The 11,740-nt window shown below is 38.5% G+C and overlaps 1 protein-coding gene across 5 annotated transcripts in view; it reads right to left on the bottom strand.

Annotated features, from left to right (window-relative positions):
- RABGAP1L (RAB GTPase activating protein 1 like) overlaps positions 1 to 11,740 on the bottom strand; it is an 812,491-nt gene that overhangs the window by 148,108 nt on the left and 652,643 nt on the right. Inside the window, exon 1 of one of the 5 annotated variants that reach the window (XM_004706721.3) lies at positions 5,222 to 5,741. The exons of the other annotated variants lie outside the window; for them this stretch is intronic. Coding sequence (XP_004706778.1) covers positions 5,222 to 5,389 — 168 coding nt within the window. The 5' untranslated portion in view covers positions 5,390 to 5,741. Of the gene's footprint in view, positions 1 to 5,221; positions 5,742 to 11,740 lie in introns of those variants that run through there. 5 annotated transcript variants of the gene reach the window in all.

Below are 11,740 nucleotides of genomic sequence, written 5' to 3'. Positions count from 1 at the left end.
AAAGAAAATGTTTTGAGAATGATGATGGCAACAAATGTACATATGTGCTTGACACAATGAATGTATGTATGGATTGTGATAAAAGTTGTATGAGCCCCCAATAAAATGATTTTAAAAAGAAAAAAGTTCTATAATAACATTTTAGATTTGATCCACTGGTTGATGCTGAAATAAGAGTTGTCTTAAAAGGTCTTAAAATTGTTCGTGCTCTGTGACTAAAAACATGTATGATTGATTTGTATAATATGGATTTGTATAATATGTGGAGTATGTGCCAGTAAAACTATTTTAAAATAAATAAATAAATAAAGTTAAAACACAAAAGACAAAACAAGTCTATCCCTAAAACGCAGACCCACATTTCAAGACCTAAACCAAGTCCCAAAAAGAGGAGCCTGGATGATTGGTTATTCCTCTGTGCTCGTCACAGACTAGAAGGAATGATTTACATTCGAATGGCTGTTCTTCAATTGGGAATTTTAATTGGGGGGGGGTATTTTTTCTATATTATATATGTCCTTAGAACAATATAGAAACAGTAAAATAATAAAAATGCAACTGCATTTCCAACCTTATTTGATGAACAATGACATCCAGAATTTAGCAGAGATCAGAATGATTGAAATCTGAGTCAGCAAAGATATGCTTTCTTCCTTTGTAAATTAAAAGAAGAAACTACCAGCTTGTAAATGAGAAAAATAAACAATAACTTAGGAAAATGATCAGCTCTCCTAATACCTTTTACTCCCTAAATCTGTCAGATCCTTTTACATATTATTTATTTGTTTTGGCTTGTCCTTCAGATTTTTTAAAGTGTTGATGTAGGAAACATGTTTTCCAGTTACATCTTCAAAGGTCACATGTCTGTTTTCTTCCTTTGAAAAGAAATTGCATTACTGGATTACCAGGGCAGTGGAAGGCATTTAAATAAGTCCTACTTCCAGTTCCTTTCAAGTAGGCAGGAAGACAAATCCAGAGGGAAAAGGCAAGTAGGATGTTAATGTAAGTGTCCTTTGCACTCAGAGCCTCAGTAAAATGAATTAAGAAATTGCTTGGCACATAATAAAACACCAACATAAATATGTCCCATGAGTTCATTAAAGCTTCATGTGAGGCATATCTTGTATTCAACCATCAACGTTTATAAAAACGTAAATTAAGAAGTACTTGTACATGGGGACTTCAAAAAGTATGACTTAGTTTGATGTAAAAACTGACATAGCTTTTGGGACCACTAGAAGTGCACAGGACAGCTTTGTAGTTGGGGTCTTTAACTTGTTTGAAGGGTTGTAATCTCTTGTCAGTGAAAAACCCTTGTGGCAGCTTATAGGCAAGGTTAAGATAAACTCTCTCCTTGGCTCTTTCATCCTGGATTAGAACCAATGTTTTTCAAAAGTCCACAAATTAACAAAAAATAAACCAAACCCACAATACAATTTAACAGCTTAAGAAATTTAATCTAAATGAAACCTTAATAATAAAGAGAAATAACGTCTTGATCCAAGCCATAATATGGATGAACGCTCAAAACATTATGCCAACTGAAATAAGACAATGACATAAGGACAAATATTAAATGATTCCCCTTGTATAACACAGGCAAAGGTACAGAGATCAAAGGGAAATCGTAGTTGGCGGGCACTGAGTTTCTATTAATGATGGTGGGATCATTTGGAAAAGCTTGCACAACATGATGAATATAATCAATTTTATATGTAAAATCTGTTGAGTTGACAACTATTTCGTCATACTTTTATCACAGTATAAAAAGTGTAACATGGTTATTGAAGGAATAGCTGAGGGAAAATAATCCTGTGTGTGTGTGTACATACATGAAATCTCCTCTTTGGCCTAAGAGCCCTGAGATGTAGAAAGTGTTCAGTCTTCACAATGAAACCACTAAAGACTAAATCTAATAAATAATGATCTGAAGAGAATTTCCCATGTCATGTTAATATAAAAAAACCCCGAACCCAACTAGCTAGAGGAGGGTGGGGAGATTCTGAGCTGAGTAAAAGTTTCTTGCCCTTTCTCCAAATTTCACACACTTATAAAGCATAGGCTGTAGCCATGTGCCATTGCTAACACCTTCTTGAATGTGTTTTTCCCACTGAAAAATTCAGTGCAAGAGTATCACATTTTAAAGAGTGTGGTTGTTTTTTGTTTTTTTTTGGGTTTTTTTTAAGAAGAAGGCAGGGTAGGTGGAAATGGTTCTTACATTTAACTGTTTAGGCCCAGATGTGGCTGCTCCAAAACTACTCATTATTATTAGATAGTACGTCTTTAAAGCCTTCAGATGAGCAGGGAATTCTAGGTTTGGTTCTGTTAGAGATTACTTGAAGGTGGGGTGGGATGGCGTAGTGGTAGCAGGTATCTTACGCCTGGTTCTTTTTTCCACTCTCACTATTTCTATCCTACCTGTCTTTTTCTTCTTTTAGTTATATTGTCTAACAGGATTTCTATGTAATTGAGAAATATTTTGGGAGGTCTGTGAATCATTTGAAAGCACAGTGTTTGGAGTTGGGAAATATAACTTAGCTGATGGCTAGAATATTTTTGTCTGTTGCTTGGGTATTTTGATTTCACTAAACAAACCTAGGTTTGGTGATTCTGCACATAGATTTGATGCCAGGGGTAATATCTTCAATGAACACAATTTATTAAAGAGAATCTGTTCTTTAGTAGGTACAGTTTTGAAGAACAATAAGCAAACATTTCAAATCTGCTGCTATATTCCCTCAGTGGCCTCATTCCAATCAAGAGTTACAGAAGCTAGTGCTCTAGTAATTGGATGGCTTCTCTGGCTTCAGTGAACAATACATCTCAGATTCCTGAAACATTGTCTTGGTAAAATTGCATTTATCTGCTCAGTTTATTTTAAAACTTCACTTGTCTTATATGAAAAAAAAAAGCTAGGCTTTTCAGAGTAAAATAAGTATTTGTATGTGGTCCACACCCATTTGTGTTTGAATTAACTAAGACTGACAAGGTATCAAGTCAGTAATTTTTTAAACTCCAGGGCTTGCCCTCTTGACTGGGAAAGGTTGTGTGAGGATCCCTCTTAGGACCCCTTGTGCAGCTCAGCCATTGATCCTACTTCATTAGCCAATCCAGTAACAGAAGACCGAACACCTGTCCTTCCCCTGGTGCAGATGCTAAATTTTCAACAGCAACTCATTGGATAGTAGACCCCAATCCATAGCCATAATGCTAACTAAAGGTCATGCGGTTTCCCAAAAGAGAATTCCTTGTTTCCACCAACAATCTTTCAAGTGAAACTGTATATAACAAAACCAGAAGTTTCCAAATAACCCCAAAGAAAATTCAGTACATGCTTCTCACATGTAATGCAAGTGACATTATTACCCAGGCTTTGAGTATTTCACATGTAATACAACTTATACTATGACCCAAGTTTTGACACACTGTCTTGGTAAGTGTTCATTTACCTGATCAGTTTATTTTAAAACTTCACTTGTCTTATATGGAAAAAATAAAAAATAGCTGCCACCCCTTTCCCCCCCTCAAATCCTGAGGGATGCCTAATCTGGCAACCAAATCAACTCTGGGCAGTTACAGCATCCAGATATATATGACCTCCTTAAGACCTGAATTTTGTGAATCCAACTCTCTGTGTATCTTACTGCTGGTAAATCGTAAAAAGGAAAAAACTAAAGGTAGTTTAAAATTCATCCTTAAGGCAGATTTGAGCATGAGAGATAGTCTTAGCCATTAGTTCATGTTTTTCTTCAGAATATTGACAATAAAAATGCCAAAGATAGACAGGACCAGATTACTGAAAAGTTAATGGAGGAAACCCTTGAGCCACAAAGTTGGGTAGACACGAAGCACATAGAAACACATTAGACCGGAGCCTATTCCCCAAAGAACACAGAGGAGTTGTTGGAATGTCGTGCCAAAGCTCTCGAAATAAAATGGTTCTTTTCTACCTTTTAAAAATATTTATGAAAGCTCTCCTTTCCAACAGAATCATGGATCTTCAGTTTTCCCATATAGATTAATATCTATATACACATATATACACACATACATGGAAAGGTAAATCCAAGTGAGCACCGATGACTTTACTAGGGTATTAAAACCTATGTATTAGGCACTTTTGTAGTGCCTCAATAAAGACAAAGGAAAATATTTCTTCAAAATAACCTCTTGGTCATTGCATACTGGTTATCACATCTAACCACCTTGCAGTGATAAACACACTTTCTTCATGGTGGGAAACCCCTTACGTGCATAGCTACCTAATATTTTTGTTGTGATTATAAGACAGATTACATTTGCAATCAACCAGAGAACTGTAGCGATAAGAATAAACAGATGAACTGTATGGAGGTGAGATGTGGGAGAAGAGTTAAAAGGGTACCCAAAAGAATAGAATATGAGATAACCATAACAAGAATACAGTCTAGAACGGCACTTAAGCTCCATTGTAAAACACAAAGCTAAGTTACGAAATCATGGTACAGAAGTATTGTGGACCAATTATATGACAGAACAGTTGCTAGGTATGGTTCTCAAACCACTAAAGAGAAAGCTTGCACCAGCAATTGTGGGGACTTCATTTTAACCCTTGGCTGAAGAAGGAAGGGTGACTTTTTTTCCCCCTCTTGTCCAGGAAATCAAACAATAAGCAAGCCAGACTTCCGAGATCCATGGTATAAATCCAATAGTGATGTGGTGATATACAGTTTGATCATTCCCAGAGAGAATTCCACAATTAGGAATTTTTAAGAGGGGTGGGAATTCCCTTTAAAAAAAATAGCAACAAAGTGGCAATCAAATGGAGAGGTTAGAAAGAAAAGCACAAGGAGTCCAGATAACCTGCAACACTGTCTGTTATGAAATTTAACCCTTTGGAACCATAAATAGCACAATGCTATTACAGCAAGCACTGTGTATTTGGCTTTTCCGCTGAGCTTAGTCAACCAGAGAACCATATTTTCCCTGCTGCCACGGAGATCATGCCACTAAAGTGATCGAGAATCTATGAAAAGAGCCACGATCTCTAGGCAATTTAAGGAGTGGCGCGGGCCAGCCTTGGAGAGAGCCCCACAGCAGAGGCCATTCGGCACTTCCTTCTCAGTGGAGAGGGGTAAGAAGATGAAAACAGGAGACTGCCAGCCTCTTCCAGGCATACAAGGGATTCTAACAGAGGATGGCAGATTCCCTACAAATGAAGTTTAATGAAAAACAGTCTCACCGCCAGCAGCCGAGGCACAAACAGACGATGCCCCATCCCCAGAAGTTCCAACACGCGACACGCATACTCATTCACCAGCTTGCTCCTCTCGTCGTGCATGTCCTGGGACTTTTTGACGGGGGGTGTGAGCTTAGCAGCTGGGGCTGGGCAGGGCACCCCTTCTTCCATGAGCAGTAAGTAGGTATCCAGAATGAGAGAGCTGGGTCTCTTTTCCACAATGTTAAGAACTGCGTTGGGAGGGGAGCCAGGCTTAGGTCTCCCCGGGAGGATGCACCAGCCAGTCTGTGGTGGGAATTGTCAGCTAATGTCTCCACAAGAAAAACATTTTGGCTGAATTATCCACTGTACGGGAGCCCCGAAGTAGGCTGGAAAAATAAAAATGAAATAAAATACTGATCTAAATAAAAAATGACAGAAGGAAGAAAATGGCAAGAGAGTTCAGATATATGTGTAAAAAACGGACGAGCTGGCTAGAAAGGTCTAGCGTGTGCGTGTGTGTGCGCGTGCGTGCGTGTGCGCAACGGAGCGGGGGATGGAAGAGAGAGAGAGAGACAGAGAGAGAATGCCAGCCTGTGTGTTCGTGCACGCGCCTGGGTGCTGTGTGAGCGTGAGCAGACAGCAGTAGCCAGGGAGCCAGGGCAGTTGTGAAGCTGCAAGGAGAAAAGGATGAGCTCATTGCAATCCTGATTCGTGCGTGACAAGCAGTGCTGCTGCCGCCGCCGCTGCCTGGCGCTGTGAATCAGTAATGAAGGGGTAGCGAAGGAAGGGGAGGGAAGAGAAGGAGGTAGGTGAATGAGCATGCAGTGTGTCTCGGGGGAGAATGCTGTAATAAGAAGCCAATGGCGAGCCGTTGGACAGATGCGCTTCTCCCTCCCAGTGCACCTTCAATCAGTGTTAGTCTGACAGCTTATGCTCGTGAACCCCAAACCCACAGACAGATGAACTAGCTTCTCCTAACATGTGATGCTCACAGAAAAATCAGACAGCCTGTCAGCCGAAAGGCTGGCCTTACTTCATTCTTGTTTTCTAATAACATGAACAGATGACAGCCTGATCTTACGCTGTGCTGCACTGTCCCTTTGGAATACTGGCATCCCCGAGGAGAGGTGTTGGGACAAATGATGGAGTGCGGAGGACCAAGAATCCAGGAAATTACACAATCTCAAGTTGAAATGCTTGTGTGGTAATAATGATATTTTGCAATGCCAGGATGTGCAGAAGGTTGGCTACAAATAAAAGGATTGTTATGCAGTATGATACAACTTTAAAAAAGTGCAACACAGCATGAAGGGTATATGCTTAAGCAACTATTAAAGTTGGGAGTCTAGAAATAGTAATAGATCAATAACATTCTTATTTTACCATATTAAAAAAAAAAACCCACTGCTGTCAACTCCAACTCATGGCAACCCCACGTGGTACGGAGCAGACTAAGCTTTACAGGGTTTTCTTGGCTGTAATGTTTACAGAGCAGGCTACTAGGGCTTTCTTCCAATGCACCACTGGGTGGGTTCAAACCTCTAATCTTTTAGTTAGTAGTCCAGGGTTTGTGCCACCCAGGAACCTGTTCACTAGTACTTGGGTATAAGCCATTTGTACCCCCTTCACTCAAATTCACTTCACCAAGTCGATTCAGATTCATAGTGATCCTATAGGACAGAGTAGAACTGCCCCTGTGGGTTTCCTAAACTGCAATTCTTTAAAAAGCCTCATCTTTCTCCTTTAGATTGGCTGGTGGTTTTAAACTGCTGGCCCTCGGTGAGCAGCCCAATGTGTAACCCACTATGCCAGGGGCTTTCTATATTAAGCTACACCAAAACAAAACAAAAACCCCTGGCTACCTAGTTGACACCAACTCATAAAAGTATTATCCATTTAAAAAACCCACCAATTCCATTGCTGTGGAGCTGAATGGTTCATGATGACCATGTAGGATTGAATAGAACTATCTACAGAGTTTCCAAGATTGTGAGTCTCTAAGGAAGTATATTGCCACATTTTCCTTCTGAGGAGTGGCTGGTGGGTTCAGACTACAACCTTTTGGTTAGCCTCACTAGGACTCTTTAATACAAAATAAACAAACCAGTAAAAAACTCACTGCTTGCAATCAAGTTGATTCCAACTCATATTGGTTCTATATAAGGGTTTCTAGATTGTGGATATATTTTTAAACAATTTTATTAGCACTTCATCCACATGTCATACAATTTAATAATTCAATCATATCAAGAAGAGTTGTACAATTATCACCACAGTCAGTTCTATAACATTTTTTCTTCCTTGAATTCATTGTTAGTCATGTGATTTTTCTAATTGTGGCAAAAATATACCACAGAGCATTCTCCAACTCCACAGCTTTTACATGTATAATTCTTTAAAGAGCAGACAGTTTTCGTCTTTCTCCCAAAGAGTGGCTGGGTTTGAACCACCAATCTAGCAGTTAGCAACCTAATACTTATTCTGAGGGCTTCTTGAGATCCTTCAGACTTTTAGCAAACCAGGTATCATTTGCATATGAAAGGCTATTAAATGAGCCTTCCTCCAATCCTGATGCCATCTTCTTCATATACTAGTATCAGGGTATAAGCCATCTGCTCAACAAACAGAGCGCATAAGCATGGTGAAAGGATACAACCCTGACAAACACTGTATCCTATTTAAAAATCATGCAGTATCACCTTGTTCTATTCAAACTGCCTCTTGTTCTACATATAGGTTCCACAAAACACAGTGAAGTGTTCTGGAATTCCCAAATGCTATCCATATTTTATTATGATGCACACAGCAGAATAGCTTTGCATACCCAGCCAAGATCTATCTGATATTAGCAATGATATCCTTTGTACCAGGTCCTCTTCTGAATCTGGTTTGAGTATCTGCTTAAATAATTTTCAAATTGTCCCCAGGAAAATTCTATTTACATGTGACATTGTTCAATAACTTCTATATTCTGTTACAACACTTTTCTTTGTAATGTGCACAACTTTGGATCTCTTCCATTCAGTTGGCCAGGTAGCTGTTTTAGGTTTCTTGACATAGACTAGTGTTTCCAGTGCTGCATCAGTTTTTTGGGGATAAAGGAAAATAAATTTAAAGGGAAATAAAGCCACTCATAACAAAATAGTTTGGTTTCTTTTTCCAGATTCTCTGGAAAATGAAACATTTTTATTACTGTTGTTAAACTTTTAAAGTACAATTTAGCAAAATATTTTAAATGAGATTTTTAGATATTGCTGACAAGCCTCATATTTCTTCAAAAATTACTTTTTAAAAATCCTACAAAGGATTTTAATGTAAAATGACACCACGAGTCATCCTTTTGCAGGATATGTATTATGGGCCACCTAAGGTAAGGCTTGAGTTCCTGAGCAGTGCAAATGGTTAATGTGAAGACCCTTAGCTGTGAACGGAAAGGTAGGAAGTTTAAGTCCCCCCACAGGCACCTCAGAAAAGAGGTCTGGCAATCTACTTTCCACAAAGTCAGCCATTGAAAACCCTAAGGAGACAACTGACACCCTTGGGGTAGCCGTCAGTCAGAGCCAGTTCAATGGCAGCTGGTAAAAAGATGTGGGTGGTGACAGTGGAAGAGGTACAAACTTGTGAGGTAGAGATCCTGGGCTTTTCATACCTCAAGCATGTGTGTGCGCATGTGTTCATATGTTCATGTGGGCAAAACACACACACACCAAGCAACAATTACATTCTGGGGGCTCTATTACATTTTGTTTGAAAAGTGTATTCTACTGCTGTGTAAGTGCACAAAGCACTGCCCTATAGCGACAAGGAGCCATTGTGATCTTGACTCCTTTTGCTTACAAAACTTTTTAAGCAGAAAAAAAATTCTTTTCAAGTATGGGAGAGATGGTTCCATCCAACAGTTTAGGTTTCAGAAAACACTAACAGAAACATTTATATTTTCTTAAATAAATGATACACAAGGAATTTCTTGCCCTAAAGGATTCCAGTAAATGAAACAAAATTTGACTCAAAAGATTTTGGAATTGTGTTGTTTGGTTATGATGCCCACACAAAAATGGTTAAATTTATATGTGCTAAATAATAAATATATTAATGAAATTATGAAATATATTATTGAAATTATGATATTTATGATATGAGCATATCAAGGTACACTGAAAATATTTAAATACTTTTATGAAAATGCTATGTATAAAGCGATAAACACAAGTAGTTGTATATTTCAGTTTTTTTCCCAATCTCTCCATAGCATTTATCCTCAAAAATGTGTCGTTCCTGCTTTCAAAATTTCCAATATTTTAAAACTCAGTCCTGCCTTTGAACTGTTTTTGAGAATAGACTATTGAGCAGCATCATGTAAAAGAATTCTTCTAGACCATCAGTGGGTGAAACGAAGGAGCAGATTTAAAGGACTCCTAAAAGTTCCTCACCTGAGTGACAGCATTCACTCCCTCCTCCCTGGCCCCCAAGTATTTTATTTTTTGTAGATTATACTTGGCATAAATCACAGAACACTTTTGAGGAAAACTGAATTACAGAATATGAAATGAAACTAATAGAAGACAAAGAATTTATGATACATGATTTCTCAAGTTTCCTTATAACACCATAGGATATTTTTAAAAACTATTCTCTCATGAAGGAGGGAGGGTGGGGGAAGGAGGGGAAAAATGAGGAGCTGATACCAAGTGCTCAAGTAGAAAGAAAATGTTTTGAAAATGATGATGGCAACATATGTACAAATGAGCTTGATATAATGGATGGATGGATGGATGGATGGATGGATAGATTGTGATGAGCTGTATGAGCCCCCAATAAAATGATAAAAATAAATATTAAAAAATTATTCTCAAAGATAAGCTTAAAAGCAAGTTGGATACAGGATGGGACATTTGAGAAAATTGCCAAATGCGAAAGACTAGGAGAGAAGTAAGGGGGTAGGCAATGTCTTGAAAGTCACAGGTTCTCTGGGAGTGCTAGAAGCAGGTGGGTAGTAGGATACACCTAATTAGAGCTTCTACTTGAGAGTACTAATCACTGTGTCCCAGCCAGTAGGCAGGCATGTTCAGAATATAAATAGATTTTCATTGTGAAAAGAAAAGTATATTTGACTTAACTCATGGAACTGTAATGTGAAGCTCTAGTGGTGTAATGGATTGCATGTTGCGCTGCTAACCACAAAGTCGATGGTTCAAAACCACTACCTGCTTTGTGGGAGAAAGATGAGGTTTTCTGCTCCTATAAAGACATCCAGGCTCAGAAACCCACAGGATAGTTCTATTCTATATAGTTGCTGTGGGTTGGAATCGACTTGATGGCAGTGAGAGTGTTTGTTTGTTTGTTTGTTTGTTTGAAATACAGAGGAACATGCTGTTACTTCATAGGTTACAAAGGTGCAAAAGGTAACAAGTTCCACCTGCAGGAGCCTTTAATCAGTGAAGCGTCCAAACACATATAAAGCAGGATGTGATGACCACTACAGAAGGTGGAGATACCCTGTGTCTGTCTCGGCTGTCCACAGCAGATGGGGACAAAAGTGCAATGGCACTAGTAGGATTGTCCTAGACTCGGAGAGTAGTTAGAATTAGTCATCTCTCTAATATCAAAACAGGGCATTGTGTACTACATTACGTCTCGTCACATTTACTAGCTATATGGTATGGCTAACCTAGTTAACATTCTCTGAACTTCTATAGAATGTCAGTATTATCTACCTAGCCAAGTTGCCCTGAGAATTTAATAAATCAGTGCATACAAAGAAGTCTTTTGAAATTCCTAGCATATGGCATGTACTTAATAATTTATCAAAATCCATCATACCTAACAAATGAAGCTGCCTTCCATCTGCTCTGTAAGATTCTAAGTTCAGAGGGGAGATCCAAAGTTTGCCTTGAGAGTACTCACTTGTAAATATATCCAATAATACGACAATAAAAGACATCTGCTGTCTTGATTTCTACCTGACAAACACTCTCTTCTTTAATCAGTTTGAAGAATTGCATCTTTGGCACCTCGGTCACAAGGGCTACATAAAAAGAACTTTCTTGAAGTCATGTCAGTGATCTGAGTGCCCTCCCAAGTGCTATCGCTCCCTTCCTGGTCAGTGTGGACACAGCTCACAGTTATTTTCAGTCTTAAGCAGAAGGCATGAGCATATGTCAGAAAAGGCTAGTTTAAAAAATTTTTTAATTGATCATATTAAAATTATGATATGTAGAATCAGGAATGGTCCTTGATCCTCTCAGCATGTTTTTATAAACCTTTATATATATGGGTGTTTTCTAAAAATAAGATGCTGTATTCATCTTGATAAGATGTAAATTACTTCTACCTTCTTTCTATGGCCCATGCTCAATTCTCTATTAAATTTTCAATCTCTGGCATCTTCATGTTACACAGAATGCAGATGTAGTTCAACAGCCGTCACTGTGAAAAATCATATTATCAGTGAAGGAGTTATGTGGGTCAACCCATGTATTAGCAAGTGAATTTGTTTCCACAAAATGAATTTGTCAAGATGGAGACATTCAGTGTTTTGAA

The sequence above is a fragment of the Echinops telfairi genome, unplaced genomic scaffold (assembly GCF_000313985.2).
Source record: "Echinops telfairi isolate 266 unplaced genomic scaffold, ASM31398v2 ScPeMD7_7424;HRSCAF=8462, whole genome shotgun sequence".
Taxonomy (NCBI): Eukaryota; Metazoa; Chordata; class Mammalia; order Afrosoricida; family Tenrecidae; genus Echinops; species Echinops telfairi.
The sequence above is the reverse complement of the archived record's forward strand: the minus strand, read 5'-3'. Positions and strand labels throughout refer to the sequence as shown.